General features: G+C 37.0%; 1 protein-coding gene across 1 annotated transcript in view; it reads left to right on the top strand.

The window, feature by feature from the left end:
• Window positions 1-2,868: 2,868 nt before the first annotated feature.
• The window catches only part of myg1 (myg1 exonuclease), a 39,203-nt gene continuing 15,806 nt past the window's right edge, over window positions 2,869-26,265 (top strand). Inside the window, exons 1-6 of the mRNA XM_038293632.1 lie at window positions 2,869-3,144; window positions 5,098-5,210; window positions 13,033-13,192; window positions 14,096-14,245; window positions 17,431-17,553; window positions 18,705-18,886. Of these exons, the coding sequence (XP_038149560.1) occupies window positions 2,869-3,144; window positions 5,098-5,210; window positions 13,033-13,192; window positions 14,096-14,245; window positions 17,431-17,553; window positions 18,705-18,886 (1,004 nt within the window). The remainder of the gene's footprint in view (window positions 3,145-5,097; window positions 5,211-13,032; window positions 13,193-14,095; window positions 14,246-17,430; window positions 17,554-18,704; window positions 18,887-26,265) is intronic.

Raw genomic sequence — 26,265 nt, 5'->3', positions numbered from 1 at the left:
AAACACACAGCCAGGCAGACGAGCTCCGAGCCAACCCATGTCATGAAGAGAGCACATTCAGCCAGTCACAGTCAGAGAAACAGGACCACACTGGAAAACAGGCTGATCTCCAACATCTATAAGCAAGGGGTGTTGATGGCAGCAGCGACGCTGATATTTCTCTCCAGGATGGTGTCACAGCCAAACAGGAACAGACGAGGCGAAGCTACTATGAGCAAAAGCAGAGAGAGCATAACTTTAGAAATTAAACTAACAGATTCTGCAGAGTGCGAGATTAGAGATAGAATGAAGCAGAATGATGAAAAATCGGGGTCCCTATGTCCTTTAGAAGTCTAACCCTATAGCAGCATAACTATAGAGATAGCTCAGGGTAACCTGAGCCACTCTAACTATAAGCTTTATCAAAAAGGAAAGTTTTAAGCCTAGCCTTAAAAGTAGACAGGGTGTCTGCCTCACGGACTAAAACTGGTAGTTGGTTCTGCAGGAGAGAAGCCTGGTAACTAAACGCTCTGCATCCCATTCTATTTTTAGAAATTCTAGAACCACTAGTAAACCTGCAGATTGAGAGCAAAGTGCTCTGTTAGGAACGTAAGGAACAATCATATATCTGATATAAGATGGAGCTTGGCCATTTAAGGCTTTATATGTGAGAAGGAGGATTTTAAATTCTATTCTGGACTTAACAGGAAGCCAATGAAGAGAAACTATGATACGAGAGAAATTATCTCTCTTTTTAATTTTCATCATATCTCTGGCTGTAGCGTTTTGGATCAGCTGAAGACTTTTAACTTTTTCAAATGCAGCACTGAGATCTGACAGGTCAAGTACATATACCAGTCCATTATCTGAGGCCATGAGAATATCATGGCCTTAGATAGGAGGACATAGAGGAAAAGGAAAAGGTCTGTCTACTAAAGAAGTGACTGCATTATTTAGGCTGTAAAGATTCAGATGCATAACAAGGGACTAAAATAATCCCAAGGAGAATGGAGATCAGTACTCAGTTCTACTTACTGTCAAACCCTGGGTCAGCAGGGCAGGGGTTGGTTGCAGTTACACTGAATTAAACCCTTAACTTTTCAGTTTTTCATAGTGTATGTGCAAATATCAGGAAATAAATGCATTCAAACCTTAACAAGCTAACCCACACTAACAAGATCGTCATAGAAGAATGAGTCCATGTCACTGGTTTCATATGCATAATTTGAATTAAGTTTTTGGACAAATAAGGAAAGATGTTATTGTAGAATTAGTCTTTCTCAAAAGTTTTAGTTTCCTTGTTGTAAGACCCACAATGGAAGAAATGTATTAATTTATCCTATGCAAAAGCTTAGAGTTAAAAAATAAGTCAAAGCTGAATCATTGACTCTGTCCATGGTGCTGATCTAGTGGGCCTGTGTATTAGCCTTGGTATCTTAGCAGTTTAAACAGTTGACCTTAACAATTATATTGAGAAACAAATCTGTTGAAATACAAGTAACTAAAATATGCTTAATTTGCTAGAGTTCACAGTGGGAACACTTGGAGTATTCTTATTTGAAAAAAAAAAACAACAACAACCCATACACAGTAGTATAGTTGTAAAAAAAAAAAAAAGTAGGTGGATGGTGGATTTTCTTTCTTTTTGGAAGCTTGCATAGCCTAATAATATAGTTCATTTACCTAAGGCTAATGTTGAAAGGGCAATATTGTTGCCATTATTGTTATTAATATATAGTAGAATTTTTTCACGTTCAGTACTAAAATGTTGCGGGGGATAGTATGGGGGGATGATTACGGGCAGTACACAGACTCCTCTGTTGGATTAAATGTGCCATTCAATGATCGCCAGCTCCACCTAATGTTGTGGAGTAAACACCTCCAAATTATTCCAGATTACTTTAAAAAACAGGCAATATATTGTGTTGTTTTCATAAACCTGTGTGGATTGACAATTCAGGGAATGATAAAAACATCAGGTCAAGGAAGCAAACACTGTTCTAAACCTATGTACAATTAAATTGATCTTTATACAGTTGCATTGAATAAATGTCACTTATGTTTCTAGAAAGACTGATTTGAAAAAAAAAAAATTCTAAACATGGAAAAGACACCCTTTCTATGACTGTCTAATATAGCGGTCTTGTTAACCTTGAAAACCCTACAAAAGCATGATTTGGAATAGTACTTAATTTTCATTTTCATAACAAAAAAGATTGAAAACAGCATTAAATCAGTTCTATTTTACAATTTACACCTACAAACACAAAAAACATACTTTCTTTGGCAATTTAAAGCTTTTATGGTATTCCTGCTGAAACAAGATACATTTTCACCTTTTCAAAACCAATAACCAATAGAATTGCATCTAATGTTATTTCACAAATAGTTTGATGTATTAGTTTATTTGATTAGTTGTTTTCGATGCTCATCCCTGAAAAAAGAAGATGCACGGGAAATATTGTATTTGTATACCATATATGTATTTATGTATGAATGCATATATTGTTAACATGTATGTTTATTTTATGTTTAAGAAATAAACACATAAACATAAAGTAACATAGAATTAGCTTTATTCATTTTTGTTTAGTTGCCCTCCGAATTACTAATGGGTAACCAGAGTCTTTAGCGCCATCTGCTGCTAATACTTAAAATTATAATTACAATACTTATAATTACAATACCTATTTTTCAAAAAAGGAAAAGTACAATATTTCTACTGGTTTTATCTAAATTGCTATCAGCTTTAATATTAAATTAGCCAATCATAAATGTAGACAAGTAGGAGTAACAGCTTCATTTGATATGTGACGTAAGAGGGACGTCACATCCGGTCCGGCAGCTAAATGTACCCGCCAATAGCGCTCGTCTTGTGCAGTTACATGAATGTGGTTTATACGAGTTGCTGCACTTAAAATAACAAAAACTTCCTACTCGGTAGCAAATACGAAAGGTTTGCGTCGATCAACGAGGTTGGGTTTTCTGTCTAGCTGGTGTCGTTTTGGCTCTGTGAATATTTCTGCTGCAGAATTTATGTCAACTGAACCGAAGAGAATCCGCACCGAAAACATGACGATTAAGAAGATCGGAACTCACAATGGATCCTTCCACTGCGACGAAGTATTGGCCTGCTTCTTTCTTCGCCAATTACCGGAGTACGCGGTAGGTTCGGACAAAATCTGAAAAGAAAACGAACTTAAATCACAGTTATTCCTTTTAAGCATTTTATTCGTTGCGTTTTGTGTTTACTTCGATGCAGCTCAAGATGGCGCTGTGATATTACAAAATAGTCATGTACTCGGAGTTTGGTATAAAATTAAATATTCTTTACGTTTGAAATCCAAGTATTTGAGAATCTAACAATGTGTTATCTATTTGTACTTAAATGAGGTGGTACAATATATTCAGGGACGTTTTTATTTCAGAATTAACAAAAAAATAAGCTGTACCATTATTCTTATTTCCCAGTTGATCACACTACTGCACTATGTTTTCCTCAGCACTCTTTTCCTCGTTTATCATTAAAACTTCTCAGCCAGTTGCTCTCCATATAACATATGTGAACTTAGTGCTGAAAATAATTTTTTTAACTTGGTATAATTCTGCAGAAACCAAGTAGAATTTGATTTAATATTCAACTTACTTAATCAATGCATCTTCTATGAAAAGGAGCAGACAGACCGGTGTTATGAAATCTGCCCTTTAATTCATTTTACAACAATTCAGCATCAGTTCTGTAACAGTATTTTAATTAATCTTTTCTCAATTATCAACATTTGCTGTAATTACATTTAAAAGTTTAATTATAAATACAGCAGATTTTAAAAACATTAAAATTTGAGGATTTGGTTGACTTTAAGACTGATAAATGTATGTACAAAGTAAAAGATAAATAGTTGCCAGTACATATTCAAGGTCTGTTTTTGATCAGGGACGGCGCTTATGATATCAGAGGGTATAAAATGTTCAGAAAACCAAAAGCAAGAACAAATGTAAAACAACATTGTATTTTTGTTGGGGTTGATGTATGGAACAAATCAAATCAGGAGCTAAAAGATTGTACAACATTACCAAGATTTAAAAATATATTTAAGAATAATACGTTACAAAAAAAAAAAAAATGAAACGTGAATAAAATTAAGAGCAGTAAGATATTGGGTGTGTTACCTTTTTTGTTTGTTTGTTTGTTTCTTTCTTTCTTTCTTTTTCCTAAAAAATGTTATTTTTGTGTAATAATAATATTTCCTAAAATCATACCTTGGTATGTATTATAAAAGGTAGCCATCTTTTTATCTTTGTTTTTTCTTTTGCTTTCTAGTCTAATGTAAATTGCCTTTGGAGGGCGGGCATTATAAGCTTCTTGCTTCTGCCAATACATCCTTTTCAGACTGTTTTAATTTATGTTATATGGACATATACTGTCTTCACTATATACTTGTATGTCTGAAATAAATAAAGTATTTCAAGTATTATTAAGCTAATTAAATATCTTAATGCAATATCATAATTATATCCATGCATTAACTATCATAGATCCCTAACATTGTAGTTTTTATCTGTTTTTAATTCAATCATCGTTTTTCATTCTTCAATTTATCGATTAAATCTGTTCCACAAAAATAATCATTTTTACTGTGAGGGTCCGTTCTGTAATTTTTTTCTGAAATGTTGGTCAGATGTTATATTTTCTTTTTTGCTTTGTGCTAACTTGAAATATCCTATAATGACTTGTTTTACCGTCATAATGTAAACTTCTATTTTGACAAACTGCAGCCAATTAGGGTCGCAGAATTTCAAAACTTTTTCATTAATCTTATGCATTTCTAATGCCCCCCAATAAGATGTTTAATTTCAATTCAATTTATTTATTTAGTGCAAATTCACAATATATCATCTCAAGGTACTTTATAGAGACAATTCAATCATATACAGTCAAAGTGGTAAAAAGTTTCCTATCTAAGGAAAACCAGCTGATTGCATTGAGTCGTTGACTTTGCAGGATTTGCTCCTCCTGGATGAGCATTTGGTTACAGTAGACATTGGCCTCCATTTTGTTGCTAGCTCTACAGCAATTCCTCACAGTGATATTTATGATTGATTGTGATCCTTTTTCAGGATGCTGAAATAGTTCGGACTAGAGATGCAGCGCTATTGGCAGAATGTGACATCGTTGTTGACGTGGGAGGAGAATTCGACTCCAAAAGGCATCGCTATGACCATCATCAGAGGTACCATCTCATCCCAGCCTATTTTCACTTGGTAGCTGGGAACAAATCATGTTGTAAACATGAACATGCCTTTTGTATATCAGTTTAGAGGTGCATTTAAGAAAATTACAATATCTTGAAGAGTTATGTTTCATTTCAGAAAATTAAAAAACTTTCCTTTTTTTTTTTTTATATAAATTTGATGATTATAAATTACATATATGAAAAGCCAGAATTCAGTGTCTCACAATATTGAATGTGTCCCTGAGCCTCTAAATGGTCATCTCGTGTTGATGAGAGGGCAACACAGGGTTATTGCACAGGGTGTTTATATGGGATTTATATAGATAGATATTTTTATTCATACATATATATAGATATTGCGCTGAGTGTCAGATATAGAGAATCAGGTTATTGCGCAGGGTATCGAATAGTAATTTCACATTATAAATTGCACAAGTTATTGCTGTTGTAGTGTCATATTTTAGAGTCTGGTTGCAGCAGGGATGATTGACCTGCGGTAGCGCTTCTTTTTACAATCAGGGTGTAAAAGTCTTTCACTAAAGGAGCTGCTCAGCTCCTCTGCAGTCTGGTACAGAGGGTCAAAGGTGCTGTCCATGATGGATGTAAGCTTGGACTGCACCCAAGGGTTATCAAGCAAAATCCACACACAAATTTAAGAGGGTTCACAAGAGGTGGGCTGAGGATAGAGTCAGTGCATTAAGAGCCACTAAGCACAAACAAATCCTACACGTCACATTCTCACCTGAGTTATAAAGATATAGACCTTTGGGCTACTGCCCAATGGTAAAAAATAATCATCTATTTAAATGAAGGTAATTTTTATTTCAGTCGTAAATAAAGGTCCCAGAGTCTGGAGGAAGAGTGGAGAGGTACATGATCTACATTGCCGTAGGGCCATAGGGAAGTTTCCACAGTCAGTGATGGTTTATGCCTCCTATGCGTTTTCTGAAGTCGTGTCCACAGCTACTGTCTACCAGGACATTTTAGAGCACTCATTGCTTCCTTCATTATAGAAGATTGTGATTTTATTTTTCCAACAGAACCAGGTACGGGCCCATATTGCCAATATTGCTGTTTCAGTGATCATTGTGTTTAGGGATTTCCTGATCCAGTAATGATATCAGACACCAGTCCAAAATCAAAAACACAAATAGTAGAATGTATCGCCCTAAATATACAATAAATGACTCGGTTGTTTTTATAATTATTTTTGTTTACTATTATTCGCTGTTTGAGATAAATCCCTTTTATTATTCCTGCTGATATAGAATCAGATCAATATCTGCATAGGGCAATAATCAAACATCTACTTGCTCTCTCTATGTATGGCTAATATCCCTGTGTTAATAGCGTACTCTATCTTTGGTTGAAGAGGGAGAAATGTGCAGCACAGAACACACAGCACGGGAACACTCACATGGGTGAACTGTGTGTTGTCCTGCATTGGATGAGGGGTTGTAGAAGGCGAACAAGCTTGTCAAACAGACACACGGGCACCAACAATCCTACGTAGTTTGTTATTGTCCCTCTTGTCTCGAGGGGGTGGAATAACATGGTGTAGACCATGCTTCAAAATTAGGCATAAATCAAAAATATCTGTGTCATACTTGTGACAGTATACACAGTCCTTAAGTGTTGAGGGCTGCTTACAAAGGCATTAACACCAAATGCTCAGTTAAAGTCCTAACCTATTAGTGGCTTGATTCAAGATTAGAAAATATTGAAATTGGGGCACATTTCCACTGGATTCCAATTTAATATGAATAACATTGATAATGTCCTCGATATCTGATGCTAATTAATCAGATTTACAGCAAGATTTCCCACCAAGGCTGTTTTTCTTGATTAGGTGTAAAATATTGGCCAGTTTCATGTCTGGTCTTTAGTTATTACTATCCGACACCTTCCATGTTGATGTGCCTTATCTTTAAGCCAGGGGCTGTAATTAATCTCATTTATTGCACAGGGTTCTCCAGCCCCCACATGTTTTATCATTCCAGGGTTTTTTATTATAGCGATATTTAAATATTAAAATAATGAAGATTAAGGATGTTGTCAGTGTCACCCCTCCTTTAGTTTCTTTTCTGAAATATTGAATTAGTCTGTCTCTATACGATTCATGAAGGGACAATCTCTTTTTCACTGAAAGTCTTGTAGGTGTGGGTAAAAAGCCGGTTCCAGCTGTTTTGCTAACTTATTGTCCTGATCTGAATCAGGCTGCTTTTAGGCCTATATACTGATAAACGCATGTCAGAGATCTCTTGCTCTCCAGCGGTTTGTGCTAATTAGCGCTCCTTCAATCGAACCCCCTGCTGTTAGTTCACGAGGCTCAGGGCTGCTACGACTCAGTCAGGGGCCACAGCAGAATGCGGTTGTCACTTGCATATGCTGATGATAATTGTAATGGCAAGAAAGGATATAACTGGGCCGAATGCTTGAGTAAAGAGCTGGAAAGGGGCAATTAGACAGATGAACCTGACAGCTGCATCAATAGAAAAGCAGACACAGAGCCTTTAAAAAGCTGTGTCATACGATAATTATCATTCTGTATATTTTAATAGTAAGATCGAGTGAATCAGTGGAATGGATAGATTTAGTGATTGAAAGACAAACCAGCTGTGGCGGAAGGATAGTGGATATATCGGAGAAATGTTTGATATGGAGCTAGCAGTGGAAAAGGAAAAGATAAGGATTATGGGAGTAGCGAAGGAAGATATTTAGGAGCAATTGGGTGATGGAAGAGGATTCTAAGGATCGGATGAGATGGAGGCAATAATCTGCTCTGTAAAGCCTTAAAAGGGGCAACTGAAAGAAGAAGGTAGTTTGTTGACTAAAGTATAATCACTCGCAGCCAATTTAGTCCCAGTCAATTCTTGCTTTGCTGTTTGAGCCACTATGTTGGGCAAAGCTAAGATAAACTAACTCGTGTTGCTTCCACGTGATTAATTGATGTCAGTGTTTTTTGTTTAGATATAATTTCTAGAGAATGAAGAAATCATTAAAGAAAGGGAAATAAAAGAGGTAGATAAAAACAACTTATGGAATAAGATAAGTCAATTGCATTATTCTCAATTCTACAGCAAATCTGCAGTTAGAAAATAGATGAAAGCTCTGGGGCGATCTCCTCTTTTGGTATTGGTCCAATTAGCTTCAGGCAACTCTTCAGTTAGTCAACTTCAACTAGAATGCTAACATTATCGACTTTGGAAAGTAGTCTGCCAGTATAAGCTAATGTTACCAATGACATGTTAGTTTTAACAGCATTGCATAGTGTAAACATGCTTCCATTATGCTTTATCAAGAGTTAGATTTTTCACTCCAGACTTTCATTTTTTTTTCATGACCTTCAAAGGTTGCTTGTCAACCTTCTGTGTTGCAGAAAAGCCACTGTAAGTGTAGTAAGTGTATTTGCTGTCTTACACTTGTCAAATGGAATGTGATTAAAGTTGAGTACCGCCGTGATTTGCAAATTTTTTTTATCATAAATTGTGATTATACAGCTAATGCAATTAATTACCCAGCCCTTGTTTTTATTTTTTTTATTTATTTTTTTATTGATTATTAGCCATGTAGGAACCAGTGAGGTCAAGACCTCATATGAACTTTGCCCTTTAACCTTAGCTTCCACCACCAGGCCCTGGGTTGTTTTGATGTCACATTTTGTTCTGCATCTAACAGCAAGTATATTTATAAACAAAATCCAACTCAACTTGATTTTAAAGCCAACTATACTACACTAGGGCTGCAACTAACGATTATTTTGCGATCGATTTCTGTCGATAATTTTTTCAATTAACGGATTAATAATCGAATAGCCAAAGGTTCCTTAAAGAAGACTTTATATTAACTTAAACCAGGCGAAAGTAAAACTTTTCACTTGAGGAGTTCTGGATGAGGATATTGACGGACTAAAAAGTTTTTTGTATTTTATTAGCAACATTAAAAAAATTTTTTTTTTTTACAATTTTGGTGTACCGTAATTGCCGCTGGGTTGCTCTGTCAGCTAAAGACATATTTTAGAGTCTGTCTACTCCAGTTAACAATTAATCGATTACTTAATTAGTTGACGATTATTTCAGTAGTCAAATGATCCGACTAATTGTTTCAGCCCTATACTTCAAAAACACCAAAAACTTGTGATCTTTCATCTAATTAGACCTTTCTCATTTTCCCTTGTTATCTTTTTATTTTGTCTCCCTGCATTCCCAAATATCTTCTTTCCTGGCATAAAACGGCCTACATATAAGAAACGCCTTCCCAGGCACATGCATCTCTGCAGTCTCCAGAAATGAGCTGGAACTCCAAAATCAGTGACCGATCGAATTTTGATTGAAACATTTTATCAGCCAATAAGATAAGCTTTGCAATTAAGTTTTCGAGCAGACAAGACACTGGTACTACTGGTTTGTTATTTCTATTTCAAGCCCACAAGTACATTACTAAAGCACTATGATGCAACCCTTTCATGCTCTGGGTCTGACAAAGCATAGTTATGCTCCAGATGGAATAGGGTGTCTAGCAGAAAACGTGGCACACTGTTTTTCTGCCAGTTTCACATGCAGCGGAACCCTGGAAAAAGGGCTATAAGGCCATTTCCAAATATTTGGAGGCAACCATTTTACAGACAGGATTCTTAAGTGGAATGTATTCATAGAGTTGCCAATAATTCTAGAAGGGGCTGATCTATTAAGTTTGCCACAATGTAAAAGCATGTTTAGCTTAGAGGAAATGCAGGAATGCAAAAATGAAGACTTAAGATATAAGGCATGTATGGCTTCAAGGGAGAGAAAATGCTCATGAAAAAAAAAGAAACCCGGCAGCATTATATAAGTTTGCAAAGTGCAATTACAGAAACCATTAGACTTTCTAACAATGTCCTTAGGGCAGATAAAAATAAATTGGAGCTGCTAGGCTAAGGTGCTCAGAGCAATGTTTGGAGAAAACTGAACATGGCAACAGCACGGCACAAACACCTCATACCAGCTGTACCGTAAACTACAGCGGCGGCGGGCTGACAACTCGAGCTTGTTTGGGAGGAACAGAGTTGTCCTCGAACACCATATTGCAAAGTCTAATGTTTGAACCTCTGCACTAAGATTCAAGCAGCAAAGAAATCTGAAATCTTAAATGTAGATGGGTGGGATGAATTTAATTAACAGTGATCAAACTATACAAAAGAGGATTACTCCGAGAAATGCTGGTAAAAGTGATTATAATAGCAATTATATTTAGGTGTTCTTGCACCAAAATTAATTTACACTATAGCTAATGTTATTTAACAGAAGCTTTAAACAATCAAATTGTAAAAAAAAAAAAATAAATCTGATTGCAGCCATCTGTAGCAAAATGACAGCTGTAGAGAATATTTATTAATGCAATTATTTCATCTTATGCATTATATTTATCATAAAAGTTGCGTGTTCGTTGCCTTTATTCTGGAAAATAAATCCCCAAACTGATGTGGTGCCCCCCCTCCCCCAAAGGCATGTCTCTAAGCGTGAGCGCAGACATGCGCCGCAGGTCTCCCTTCAGACACGTGCAGAGTTGGGTGGGTTCCAGCAGTGAGCCTCTGCTGGTCATTTAATTCATGTTTAATTAGGATGCTTTGGCTACAGCACAGCGGAAAGAGCAACGTCAAATGAATGAGTGACATGCTAGGGAGAGTGGGGGGTAATCACTGCCATTAAAGGGCTAATTGGCCAAGCTAAGGTCTTTCTATGGAAAGAGGAAAGAAAAAAATACACAGAGTGCCAAGAATATTTATATTAGCCAAATAGAAATCATTGCACCTGTTAGTATAAAATCAACCAAGACAGAATCTTAAGGGAAAGATTAAAGGGAAAAAAAGTTGGAGAAGGTTTAGCAGAAAAAAAAGGTTTGGACAGCATATGTTTGTAAGCTGAAGAACTTAATGTTTCTGATTCTTCTAATCATTAAGAGATTCACTTTAAGCTGTGCACACATTCTGTCTGTGTGTGCAGGCATGCTACATGGACTTGTAGAAGCATGACAAGAGACATCCAGCTTCATGAAGCTGGCAATGATGGAAAATTAGGCTTTAGCAAAGAACCAGCAATTTGGCAATTTTCTTCCATGTTTTAGATGAACATTTTTAATGTGACAGGAATCCAAACATCATTGTATCCAATTTGTGTTTTATATTTTCAGGAAAAGCATCAACCACTACATGGAAACTGTAGGCCAATCTTACGCTTTACCTGCTCTGTGAATCAGGCTTGCTCCAATAGATTGTGCAAATATCACACAGACAGTAATTCAAACTACAGTCTAAGGATGTCAGGAGCAGGGTTAAGGCTTTGTTATTTACGAAAAGGCATGCCAGGGCAGATTTCATGGAGCTGCAGGGATAATTGTCATATACCATCAGAGTTAAATGCATTTATCAAAGCAGCACCCGTATAAATGTCAGGACCCGTTCTCCTTAAGTATAATATTGTGTTAAAACACAATTATGGTTTAATTCGATTGACTTTGATCCCACATTTGGGTGTGAAATAACAAAATGAAACAATGTCAAATAAATTAGACTCTAGTGAGATCATATTAAAAACTCTTGGTAAATAAAAGTAGTGCAGACAGCTTTCAGGGTCTGTACATAGTTTAGTTTATAAATTTATGATGATTCCTTCAGAGCAGTGATGAAAGAAAACAACTTTCAAAATCATGAATAAAATCATGCTGTCTTCTTCCGCAAAAAAATGGAGTTTGTTTGGATACGAGCAACAACCTCTTTAATTCCTGTCACATCTAATCCAGGGTTTTCAGCTTTTTCCATTGGGGTTCAGAGAACTGCCTCAAATTCTTGCAGTCACTTCATTTTGTGGGTAATACCCCTCAGAGATTAAACATTTCTTACTTTAAAAGTGTCTTATGGTAAAGCTTACAGTTAAAAGACGTCATGTTTTGCTATTTCAAAGTTGTTGTCAGATGTACCTTTAATATAATAAGAGCAAATGCGCCCTCTATAGTGCTAATTTCATTTCCTTAGAAATGAAAGCTGAAACTGGGGCTGCAACTAACCATTGTTTTGATAAAATAATCTGTCAAATGACTGCTAGCATTATTTTTGATTAAGTCAAAGTTAAGGGGTTCTGGACAGAGCTTATTCGCACACAAAAATAGTTAATCATTTAATAAATGAGTAGAAAATAATTTCAATAATAGATTATTCAGGTTTGACTCGGTCGGTTTAGTCCTAGCTGAAAGCATTCTAAAGATAAATGATAAGAATACAAGTGGAACAAACGGAGTACTGGTCAGTAATTATAAGTACGGTAAGACATTTTTCTATTGATTGTTGAGTGATACGCATTCATTTTTCACTGACTTTTCTTTTTAATAAGATGTAGCTACATTTTAAAATTAGAATCAGGCATAAACAATGTAAGGCTCAATTAATGCTAGCAGTTATAATTTGTCACCTATAAGTTAGAGATATAAGAAAAAGATGAACAATATTTTGTGTCTTTCAGTAAGTTGATATAACTTATTTATGATAGATATGAAAATACATGATTGTGAAAGGGCTTTCACAATAAAACTATTTTGCTAAAATAAAAAAGGCGGTAGCATCTTAACTGGAAATTATGACAAAAAACAAAACGCTCTGTGTCCATCTTACAGAGAATGTTATTTCTAAAACTGGTATAAATAATTTTACTGGGAAAAACTAAGGCTAAGAAAACATTTCTCTGTAAATTAATATTTCTCCCTCTTTGTGCAGAAGAGTATCATGGTGATAGACACAAACATTTGATTATGCTACCGTTAGCTTACAAGTGTTCCTCTCTCCGTTCAGGACTTTCAAAGACAGCTTCCAGAGTCTGTGTCCAGAGAAGCCGTGGGTGACCAAGCTTAGCTCTGCCGGTCTGGTCTATCTGCACTTCGGCCGTCGCCTGCTGGCTCAGCTGACGCAGATGAACGAGAGCGACAGGCAGCTGGAGATGCTCTATGACAAGGTGAGACCAGAAGGATTAACAGATTTATGGCTGCCAGATGATCGCTACTGATTGTGTTTTGTTTACTATGCTAACGGTTAGAAATGCCTTTTCCTTTGGTGTGTTTAGTAACTGATTTGTTTAACTGAACGTAGTACGTCAGCCACCATAAAATAAAAGGCTGTGATGACAAAGAGCTGACTAGATGGGAGAGCCATTTGCTCAGATAGCAGAAAATAGAAAGTAATCAAAATTGTTATGCTTTTCATAATTAAGAAATGAAAACTAAAAAGGGAATGCTGCTGCAAGAATTGCAAAATGTCCCGCTTGTTACTGTTTAATATGAAGCCATCGACATGCTTTCAATTATAATCAGTAAGGAATGATGAGTATTTAAACAATTTAATTTACTCTGTGAAATCTTGGCCAGCAGAAACACTCAGCTGGCAGGACTCAGGGTGCCAGGCTGCTTAAACTTAGGTCAACATAAATATTGGTGCTTTTAATTCATATCATCTTGGTTTGTTTGATGTGCCTCTGTTATTTAAAGCCATACATAATCCCTTTACACATTGCTAAGGCTTTATTTATTTTAGTGTGTTTCGTGTCTTTTCCTCAGCCTGTTTAGACAAACCAAAGGTCTATTTCTGCTACAGAGCTTTGTCACGTATGTAAGCCTCTTGGAAAATGTCAGCTCTTTGAATGACCTTCTGCTGTATTGAGGACTTGAATTTTTGCTCAAAATCAGATTCCATGAGTCGCCTTTTATCCTACTTTTATCGAATTTGTTTAGCATTTGTATGTCTTTACAATGGAGTCGTCTTATAATGTTTCTTTCTCATTTAAACCCTTTTTTGTTTTCCATTAGTAATACAAGTTAAGTGATTTAAAAAAGTGTCACTTGTCTTTTTCACATGCTCACAGCTGTATGAGAACTTTGTGGAGGAGGTGGATGCTATAGACAACGGCATCTCACAGTACGACGGGGAGGCTCGTTACGCTGTCTCCTCCACGCTGAGTGCACGTGTTGCACATCTGAATCCTCGCTGGAACAGCAAGAGTCAAGATACTGAGGTGAGCACATGTGACTGTGCATGTGCGGGCTACGCATAGAGGGACATGGAAATCATCACAGGTTCTGCCTACTGTTTAGAGTTCTCTGATGTACATTTATGTAGAATTTTTACCGTAATTCCCTTCCGCTGCAAAATTCAACACACAGTTAAGCTTCAAACTTTTTGTTTTGTGCAACTGAATTGTGAATATTCTTTCCAGTCCCTAACTGCAAGGAGCATCTACAATTTTCCACTCAAGCTGGGCAGTCCCAACTTCAACCCATCTCAATCCAAAATTTGCACTATTATTATTAAAAGGGCTTTTAAACAGTCTTGAAAAATAGTATAACCTTGGTTATCTTTCAGAATATCATAAGTATGGAATAATAGCTGTATTTTAAGATTTGATCCCAGGTGCCATTATATAAATACTTATATGTACAGGTATGCTTTTGTCCATCCACCCATCCATCCACCCACCCACCTGTTAAATATGTATAGATCCATACATGCTAAATTAAATAATTGCCTAACATTTAACGCTTTTCATGCATTAAGTGTTTTTTTTTTATTTTTTTTATTGATGAGCATTTGTTTGTTTTTAAGGGTCTGTTTAGTTAAGAAGCATTTTTTATAAAAAAAAACATTTAGCGTTAATATTTAAGTAATCATGTCATGCTTCTGCATATTGACAAAATAGCCCTAGTGTCCATTATGATTGAGGAATAAATCCTCTTGTCTTCATAAAACATCATGAAGCCACCTTCTGATCTGCTTTGATATAGATATAAAGCTTTTGAACCCACATGGTTTCTATATATCTGACTTAATTATAATGACATATAATGAACAAGCCGTCTTGAAAAAAATCCTAAATGGGTTAAAAGTGTTTGTGACTGAGAAAGCTGGTGCAAAGCAATTAGTTTCCAGAAGGTTCATTTTGAAGCTCAACAGAAACCGACAGACAACGACCCAGTGTCAGTTTTGTGTCTCATTAATGCAGGCTGGGAATGTCTTTAGGGAATCGGCAGGTGATTTCAGGAAACTCTCATGAGAAATTTGCTGCCTTGGAAATATGTTGACTTCTCCAATGTATTTCTTTTCCATGTTAAGGAATCTCACAGGACCAGTTGGCCTATTTGTTTTTTTTTTTTACAGTTCAGCTCACACAATTATTATTTTTTGTCTGGGTACTTTTGTCCAATTTTCACACCGACTGATCCTCCGGAGCCACTGAAAAACCCAGACAGATTCACGGGAGATTTACCCGTGAGATCTTAGCTGTTCCTGTTTTGTTATAATTGAAAAACTTAATGGATGTTTATGTCCTCCATCCATGACAGCTAAAACCTGCTGCTGCTGCAGACTACTCATTCAGATGCATACAGATTAGCCCTCTGCCTGCCACACAGTAACAAGCTGTGAGCGTTTGTGTGTTTTAAGGTTATATCCTTTTGGAGATTTTATACTATTTATGTATTATAAATAGTATAAGTAGTATTACTATTATGTATTAATTGTGTAGGTACCATGTGGTTGTGAAAGTTATAGATTGAGTAAAATTTAAATGTGACTGAGCAGTTTTGCTTTGTCTCTTTTAATCTTAAATCACAAAAATCTGATTTTTTTTATTCAGTCTTTCTCTGTAGAAAAGGGAGAAAATTTTTATTTGGAATCTCCCATCAGACTCTCACCGTATGAAGCAGGTAGTTCTGCAGATCAAAATAATTACAGGTTGAAATGGTCCTTTCTTGTTAAAATCGTTCAACCTCTTCCAAAAGAGCAAAGGAAAGACTTTCAAGCAATCATAACTTTCCAGACCTTCAGTCTTTCTTTAAAACAGGACTCAACTATGCATATTATAGTAAATGACGATTTTCTGATGGTGATGGACCATAAACAATGTTAAGCCCTTTTCTTTTGCCTCTTTGAAGCATTTATCACCTAGAATTTTATCTTAGGAAAACAGTTATCAGACTGTCAGAATATGCTGCCAGGTTTGGGTTGGAGCACTTTAGCAGAACTCTTCATAGGATCTTTTAAAGCATCTTCTGTGTATCCTTCTCAGAGCTGCGAAACATATAAGATATTAATCATTACTCTGATTAGAGATCGACATTTTTCATATCATTTATCATTTTTGTGAAAAATCTATTTTGTTGGAGATGGACACCAGAAAAATTTGGTGATGTTTTAAAAAAATTGCAATATTCTCAGGAATTCGGTTTTTCCAATTTTTTACTTTCTGTTTCTGGAGTTTGAAGCTTATCAGACTCACATATTCTCCTGGCCTGGTTGGGGGAATGTGGCTTTATCTTTACAAGTAAATCCATGACTGTTCAGTCGGCTGGTCCAAAGTGGTTCAGTTTCAAATTCCAGAACATGACAGAAGGCGGTTTGATTTTGCAACAGTGCAGTGTTGCCAGTTGCTTTCAGAGGCAATAAACCTGGAAGTTGCAAGTCTAGTGCCCCTAGTGGCTAAAAGTTATAATGTTTTGAATATAAAGAAATTGTCAAATTTGATCAAATGCTGCGAGTGGTGCAGTGCGATTTGAAGATCACACCTGTTAATGTACTTGGTGTTCTAAAGATACCTATTCTATTTTTTGACATTTTGTTTTTCTTTAAGGAGCAGTGTGTGTGTGTATTTTTGGTACTGTAATTTGCTGTGTTATGAAGTCATAACCATACAGCCGCCTAAAAAAGACTGTACAGAAGTTATACTTTTTATCTTCACTTTATCAAGTGCAAAGGGCTTCTTAGTACAATATCTGTCATAGCATTAAATATCCTTTAAGTTATGCGGTAACACGTTAAGGCTATATGCATCCGCTTGGGTTGACTTTCATTGTCATTGTGCCTTAAACCTATTTTTGCTTTCAGTGATCAAGATGTTAGAGTGAATAGTTGAGTGATGACGAAACTGAAGAATAAACATGAATGTGTGGGATTATTTACAACCATTATAGTCATCACAATATGTAATGGTAATATTTGAAATGCATGATATTGTCTTTTCTCCAAGTTCCACATTGGGCAATTAGTAAAACAAAGTGCTCCTTTATCTGATGCTAAAAAAATATTTCTGCTCCTTTTATCTCTGCTTGTTTATGACGATGTGATTTAAATAAATGCATAGTATTCATTACACAGTGAATCAAGGAGCTTTGATTGCAAACTAATCGTTTTGCATTTTATTACAAGGAGGGTTTCAGGAAAGCCATGAAGATGGTTGGTGATGAGTTCCTGGACCGCCTGGATTACTACAAGTCCTCCTGGCTGCCAGCTCGAGCAGTTGTTGAACAGGCAATCAAAGAACGACATCAGGTAACAGGACTGTGAACACATATTACACAGCATCTAGGTGTAGTTTTATAAAAAGAATGAGTATGACAGACTTTTATTAAGCTCATGCTTGCTGTTAATTATGATCTAGATAATGTATGTTTCAAATAATAAACTATTAAGTTTTGTAACTGATTTGGCATAAGGGATGACATTCAACTTTTCCTATGTCTGTTAGTGGGCTTTAGCTCCTTAGGATTTAGATAAGGTGTGAATCAATGGCCAACATTTTAAAGTATGAAAAATCTGTGTTTAAATGGCCAAATTCAGAATAACAAAAATAAATCTAAGAAACCTGTTTCAGCATTTGAAGTTAAAACAATCAAAATCTCCAAAATTAGAACACTAAACAAAATAGGCTTTAGTATAGTTATTAGTATGATTTAATAGAAAGGGAACGCTGATCTGCTTCTGTTGCACATTTGCACATGCCTAGAATGTTTTTAGCTCATTGAATGGAATAGAAGATCTCTCTAATCATTTCTATCCATATCTAATAGTTATATATGTTTCTTTTCAATATTGACATCACCTGCACTATACTGCACACTATCAAGTGTTTTCTTGGTCCAATGTTTCAAAGAGGAAACCCCCTCCTCATTGATGCAGAACTCAGCTGCCTCTGCCAGATAAAAAAAGTTAAATTCCTAAAAATGATGGCCACTAAAAGTATCAGTGTCAAATTGATGATGACTAAACAAATGCTGGCCTGATCAATCACGTCGGTTCTGTGTGGGGATGCTTGTTTGAGTGCAGCTTCAGTCACCGTGGCACCAAGGCAGACGCTGTTAGAGTTCCAATTATACCCCAGTGTGAAAACGCTTTTAAAGAGAAAAGCAAAAAATAATCTAACTGAAGTTTTCTGCCTGATGGCGAAGATGCTTTCACTCCTCTCTTGTCAATTTAGGTAAAGAGTTTGATTTTTTTTTTTTTAATTGGTTCCACTTCGTTGATCTGATTGGTTGAAGCTAGCCAGAAACAGACTGTAAAAACAGATGGTTCATTTAAGTCTTCTGCCAAGAGTTTTTCTCGTTTCTTGGATGGCTCTAGGTTGCAAACAGTCTGATGCGGTAGGTTTGGAAGAAGAAAAATAAAAATAACCAGTGGAAGTTTCCCCTCTTTGTTGTTTCCAGGTTGATCCCAGTGGGGAGGTGCTACTGTTTTCTGAGGGTGGCTGTCCCTGGAAGGAACATTTGTTTACACTAGAGAAAGAGCTCAACGTGGAGACTCCCATCAAGTTTGTCCTTTACCCAGACCAGAACGGGCAGTGGCGGGTCCAGTGTGTCCCTGCAGGGCTCAACACTTTCCAGAACAGGTATTTATAGGTCATGTCAAGAATTTAGTTGTTTTCATTTATTGCTGAAGGTCATTTAAAGGCCAAATCTGCTGTATGTGACTTCTGATTGTAGATGTATAGGGAGCATCTTAGAAAAGTTTGCTTTGCAGAGATAAAGCACCTAACAGTCTCAGGGGTGTTGTGACTCTGACAGAAACCTTCCCACAGAGCAACATTATAGGATGATGTTTCAGGCACACACTTCGAGACTTTTCTCTACGTGTGAGAGTAAGTTTATCTTGGTGACAGAGAGGAATGATGGAATACGATTTACATTTAATGCCTAGTGGACCATATGACAGCAGCTTACTGAGCGTGAACATGTTATCCAGTGAGAGCTTACCTCCTACAAAGACAGAATAACTTGTTTTGTTTTTTTACTCATTTGTGTGGAGGTGACAACGTATTGAGGGGAGCAGTTTAGTTCTTGCAGGTTTCTCTAAGGAGCTGAAAAATGTAAACACAATCAACACTTTGATGAAGCCGCCAGAGTCCTGTTTCTTTTCCCGGCACACACGTCTCACTCAGCTGCATCGTTTTTGACTCCCCACTGCTAATTAGACCCAGTGCTTCAAATTAAGTTAGGCAGCGCGACACATTTCCTGTTTGACAGCAGCATTTACTTAGAGCTACTACTGAAACGTGTTGGAGTTTTCATTAATATTAATGAATTGAGATTCATGCTGTTTAGGGCAACAAAAATGAGAACATTCTGCCATTCTTTCATTCTCCTGTTCAAAGTGTGAATGGTATTAAGAATCTTTGTGTACAAATATTTAGAACAGCAGCCTTGCAAAATGCAAAAATATAACCAAAATAATTTGTCTTTAAAGACAGAAGAGTTTTAAGTGTGTTAAAAAAAAACAAGTTTAAATAAAAAGTGATTATTGTTTGACTTGAATTTCTTTATCGAAAAACAGAACCACTTGACAGATATTATGTTGCTATGAGATATCATGTACATTAAATAAACATTCTTAAAGGAGTCATAAGGTGGTATTTTAATTTTACAGTCCTTTGGAAAATGTCTTTAAAGTTATGTTATTATAAATTTTTTGGTGGAAAAAATAAATAAATTAAGGGTACCAACAACAAATTGACTTATATAGATCTAGCGTTAGCAACTGTTAGGTTTAAACACCAAACATTTTATGCAGTAATCTGTACAAAGAAAGACACAGAGAATTTTAGTATGTTTTACTTGCAAGGAGAGTGATCAGAGACTGTTGAGTTACAATTCTCCAAACCACTCTGAAACAGCTCTGCCCTCACAAGCCTTTATTAAAGGAAACGCCCTGGCTACAATGTTGGTTCCGACTGCTAAAGGGAGGGGTTGAAACCCAGTCGGTACCAGAAGTTCTGCATCACATCATACAATATCATGAGATAAGGAGTGCTTCACTCCTTTCTCCGGTGTTAGTGCGTGCATTTCCCCGTGTTCTCTCCTTGAACCGTCTGACCTTGAGCAGCCAGCTCTCACATTCAGCACTCCATCTGCACAGACTTAAAACATTAGTACAGAACAAGCAAGTAAAATACTTCAACAATCTTTATGATATAAGTAAAATAAGGATAATTCAAATGTGTGAGCATAATTATATGATCCCAGTGTGTAAGCATAATATGATTAAAGTAGAATAACTTGTACAATTAATCCAACATTTCCCCCCTGTTTATTCACTTTAAGCTATTTATTTTATCATTCAGTAGTTACTTCTTTTCAGATTTTCAACTATGAAATCATGTTTTAGCTGTAAAGGGTACACTCAGAGGTACTTTAAACTGGTGGGTTACTGTTAATGTCATTGGAATTAGGATAAAAGTCAGGAAAATGCAAAGAGATTTCATCCTCTGCGCTGTCTTCATCATCAGATGGGTATTTTTCAGTGGGCATGAGGGCATACATTTCTGCTTTCATGGGTTGTATTGCTGTGGTAATCAGTCTATTTAGCAGCGCTCTAATACATGGAATACAACAACATCCACATAAGGTCAAGATGGCGGCAAATACAGCTATAGACATTAAAATAGAAAGCACCAATTGTTTGTATTTACCAAAAATGTCTCCAAATCCATCCCACATTTTTGTGTCAACTCCAGAATGGTCTTTCATTTTGCTGTTAAGAGAGCGAAGGCCTTCAAGGGCCTTTGTGAGGCTGCCATCAGCAGCGGTGTTGTTGGGAATAAAGGTGCAACACTGATCTCCAAAAATAGAACACACACCACCTTTTTCAGCTAACAACATGTCAACAGCAATACGGTTCTGGAAAGCCATCAGAGAGGTAGCTGACAATTGTTCATGGACGGCGGAGAAGCCTTGTTTTGTTTTATTTCCCAGCCTCTGGACGTTATAATGGATGTAGTTGATTCTGTCTACATTTTTATTTATAGTACACCACCAGCATAAGAAAGATTAAAATCCTGCAGAAACTTGATTGGCTAGTTTATACTCATCAGGAACACCTCTGGGTACACCAATGCTATCAATATAAGTAGGGTCATCTCCACTCCATGCATTTTCAGATGCCCTCCTCCTTCTAGTATGCTCTGTGTGAGGTAAAATGCTGTTTGCAGTCGTTAACAATTCATCCGTTGTGAGTGATGTAACAGAAACAGGTAAAATCAAGGTGACAGCAGCACATAATCCAGTGGTGTTACATGGAAGTTTGTCAAACAATTTGTCATCTCCACACCACCACCAGATGTCGCTGCGGGATTGAGGTTTAAAAAAAAATGGATACCAGTAAAATACTTGCACATTGTGTTTCATTTAGTGTGCCTAGTTTCGGGCCCCCTCCGGTCCTGTTTACACAGGTGAAATTTGCCACAGCTACTTTTTTCAAAAAGATCGGTTTCTTTTTCTCAGTTGTGGTCAGGGGATAGATGTTATCCCAATAGGTGCAATTATCAGATGGGACCGTATAATTCATTATATTTAGAAGACATTGAGGAGTTATGGTGGCAGGAACCACACGTAACAGCGGTCTGGCTCCCATACACACAAGACAATCATTAGACACTGTTTTAGCTGCTTGTTCTGCCATTAAAAGCCAGTTGTTTGTTTGCCCAGAGATTCCAGTGATGACTTGAAACAATTCATCTGTTTTAAGCAGAAGATTAATATTTTGAATTTTTATCTGTTCACCTTGGATACCTTGTATCTCATTTTCTTCTTGTGTAATATTTACGGGGCACAAATTCCACTAGACCGTGCACATAGAAATGAGGAAGAACAGCCTTCCTTCTCAAGGGGTTCTGCTGTGGAGTTTATTGTCATAGTGAAAACTTTGGAGGCATGGTTAACAGTGAACCCTGATATTCTACTCATCCATTTCTTAGCTAAAGGTGTCCATCCATACGATCCCTTTTTCCACTGTCCAGTGTTTCTAAATACGTCTCCCCAACCATTATGAGTTCTTTGAACTACGCGAGGAAATAGGTAGAAATCATAACCGTGCCAATTTCCCGGGTCATGTTTAAATCTTTGCGAGATGTTTGAAAAGGAATAGTCACCAAACTGATTACTCTAGTAGAGTTATAGCAGAGATAGACGTCCCTTTTACAAATAGCTGGATCATGAGGGCAACAAGAATCCTTGCCCTGAGTGAGAGCTAAAAACAAAACTAATATGAATAATCGCAACATCATCTAGGTTCAAACTTCAAAACGTGTTCTATGGGTAATCTTTTTACACAATGGTCTACTTCCTATGACCTCTCGGCAGAGTTGTTGAACCTTCACCAGTTTGAGATGGTTGTATGCTAAAAAATACAACCCCCTTTGTACGATGGACTTCCTCTGAAGGTCGGTGAAGGAGACCAAATGTGTATTCTATAACAGGTACCACAGTAGAATTACTAGAGTGCTTGCTAAGCAGTACGATAAGGTTCCAGAGAATAATTAAGAAGGTGATTTTACTTATTACTCATCTGATCTAACTATCACTTTCTTGCAATCCATTTAGAAAACAAATCTATTATAACCAAACAGAAATTGAAAGGATAAATAGGTTTAGGGAAACCACCTTTTTTAGGTCTTAAATTTCCTTGAAGATTATGTTTAGCACATATTAGACATGCTTTACAAAAGTTTTTTTGCATAGAATATAAATCCATATGCTATATAATGATGCTCAATGCTCAATCAATCCTACAATCCCCCCGGTTGAGACATGAGTAAAATCATGACTCAATATAGCAGCTCATTCAAAGAATTTTTTTTATTTGGAAGGATTGGTTTATGTTCTGGTCACATATAGGTGCCATCATGGATTTTAAGATAGTTTGGCTGATTAACATGTTTGTTTCGTTGAATGTCATCCCCACTTCACATGTATTTAATAAGAAATGTTATGTTTAATGCAATGTTACGATAAAATTAGGACATCAACTAACAATTATTTCGTAAATCGATAAGTCTATCGTTAATTCTTTCGATTAATTGGTTAGCCAAAAGTTCTGTAAAGAAGATTACTAATGACATTAAACCAGGTGAAACCAAAACATCTCCTCCTGAAGAGCTCCGGACGGAAAGTATTGACAGACAAAAACATTTTATAATCGTATTTGCAAAATGTTTATAAATTTATTTTACAGTTTTGGTATGATTACTGATCCAAGTGGGTTACTCTGTCGGGGAAAGCCAGATTTTACATGTATATTATGTGTTAGAGTCTCTATACTCCATTTAATGATGAATCACTAAATTTGTTTACGAATATGCAAATAATCAATTAATATGATTCATGTTTTCAGCCACAGATAAAATACATGAGATGGGCAACACAGAGTAACTACAGCCCAGATGTTCAACTTTCATAGTGAAGTTATTATTTTTAATGAAGCATAGTTGGTAAAAATATAAGAGTGGGGTTTAACTCTGCACGATTCTATATATTCAGAAGAAAGTACTGTATTTACCGTCTGTCTCAGTTGTTCAATTAAAATCATTTACAAAGTGGAAAACAGTTCTAATTCCACATTCATCAGAGCCGGTGATACTCCAACATTGATAAACAGCATCTAGTTAGTGTAGTGCTTAAAAATGTTTATTAATGTAGCAAAATGCTCCTTTTCTCTTTAAACAATGAATTCCTCTCATCAGTACTGATGCTCATATCAAGCATAAAAAAAAAGAAAGGCATGCATAATGCATAGCACCAATGACACCAGACCAATAGTGTCCCTTCCAAAATTCAAATCAAACCTACGCCCTCGGGTGCCATCCTTCATTGCAGCGCCCCTTTTTTATTATTTTTTTTTTAATTATTTATCCAATTAAGTTTTTTATAGTCTTTATCAGGACCTGGAGAGTCTTCGTACCACATGGTAATATGTAGGTCATTCGGGTCCATGGACTGCTGTACAATTCGAACAGACTGTCTTCCCTCCTGAAGCAGCGCTTCTCCGATGTTTAAAGGAGGTTTGTTGGGAAAGTCCAGAGTGTAATGGTAATGTGGGATACCCAGCCTCTATCTAAGCAAGGCATGGCTAGAGCATCCCTGCCTAAGAGGTTAACTGGACATTCAGGTAAAGTCAGTACAGACAGCCGGCAGGAGAGTCCTTCAGGGTCTCTCAACCACACAAGCTGGATCTCCTGCACAGCCTTTAAATGACCTTGAGCTGATCGGACTATGACAGTCTCAGGTCCTTGGCCAGCACCTGGAATTTGTTGTTTAACAGTTGTTCTGCATGCACCACTGTCACACAGGAAAACTGTTGGGATGCTATTCACATGTATAGTTAATACAACTAATCCTTATTTGTGCATATTAATTATGTTTTTGATAAAAATGCTTTTGCTAAAATGCCATCAGAAGGCTGATAAAATAGAGAGGAAAAAGGGACAAGAAGAGAGGGACTAAACCTAGAACAAATAATGAATGTCTATTCTATTAACATTTCTCTATCTGTAGAATGGGTCTGTTTTATAGGTTTTCTTGTCAGGGGGCCCCCTGCCCATCCATGCCCAGGGCCCCAAATTTCCTAAATCCGCCCCTGCCTATAGACCATCATGACAGGAAAAAATGGATTTTCAGCTGGCCCCTGACCCGCCAAAGGATTTGGCAGCTCAATTAAAGGAAACACCTCAGTTTCAGGTTTGGGTTCAGGGGCTGGCTGTGGGGAGATTAAGCCTCCCCCCATATCTTTTGACCAAGCCCCCACAGGTCCCCCAGAACGGGTAACCCTTGTGGAGGTGCTGGGCATAGGAGAATAAGCCGGTGGATTCTCAACTTTAGGAGCTGGCAAGACTGGGGCTGAAGCAGAAGCAGCAGCAGCACCAAGTTCATTTGGGTCTTGCTGTAAAGCTGCTTGTGCAGCTGCTTGTGCTTGCTGTCTTTACGATGGGTATGTGCAAGGGTATGGGTTCTTTTATTGTGGTTCTGCAGGCTCCTGTATCACACAAAATTTAACAGGAGTGCCCTGGACCATCAGAACTATTTCTGGTCTATAACATTTCTTTTAAAAAAATCTTCTAGGTTTAAGACATCCATATTTTCACCCTCTATCTCTCTAATAGAAAACGGTTGCTCATCTAGTCATGCTGAGCTTCCTGCTTTTGTGGTTTACTTTGACAGTGTCTAGCTATGTGGCCTTTTTTTCCACATGACCAACACGCTGTGGAATCATCAGTTGAGCGTGATCCAAAACCTCTTCCCCTTCCACGGCCTCGGCCTCTGCCTCGGCCCCTACCTCTGGACTGCTGATAAAACACAGTGTCCTCTTCCTCCTGATAAAACACAGTGGATTCTTTATTGTGATTCTTTTTACTTTTTATGACTTTCTCTGCATGCAGGGCGTGATTTATATACTTTTGGAGCGTTCCACCACTCATGTTTATGTAGTGGCGCTCAACCCATCCTTTGATTTCTGGTAATGACCCTGCGTGTAGTGCATTCTTCAGCTGCTGTTTAAATGGCCCCTCATCATTGTCATCAAAGAGCAGTCCACTATGTGCTCTAAATATCTTTTCCATCCTTACCCTGTATTCATCAAAAGGCTCGTCCCGCTTCTGTGTGCATCTCCCTATTTCTGTGTAATTTGCTTTCTTCTGATACCTGGCCCTGACACGATTAATCAGATGCTCTACAGCTGTTTTTAAGTCTCGGGAGTCTGGTTGCAAAGGGATAAGGGGTTCTTGGTTTGTAGTTGGCACAAAATCCCCTTTTAACATGGTGGCATTCTGATCCTAATTGGCACATCCAGACTTGCTGAACCTCCGCACCATTCAAATGGTAAGATCTTCTCAGATTCTCCATTTGAATTATGCATTCTTCCACATCCTCCTTTGGAGGGGGAATTCCTTCTACTGCTTTTCTAACATCTTCCTGTGTCCAGGTTCTGTATACCATTACTGTG

The sequence above is a fragment of the Cyprinodon tularosa genome, unplaced genomic scaffold, assembly GCF_016077235.1.
Source record: "Cyprinodon tularosa strain WSP-4 unplaced genomic scaffold, ASM1607723v1 ctg10, whole genome shotgun sequence".
NCBI lineage: Eukaryota > Metazoa > Chordata > Actinopteri > Cyprinodontiformes > Cyprinodontidae > Cyprinodon > Cyprinodon tularosa.
This window is presented reverse-complemented; position numbering and strand designations above follow the sequence as displayed.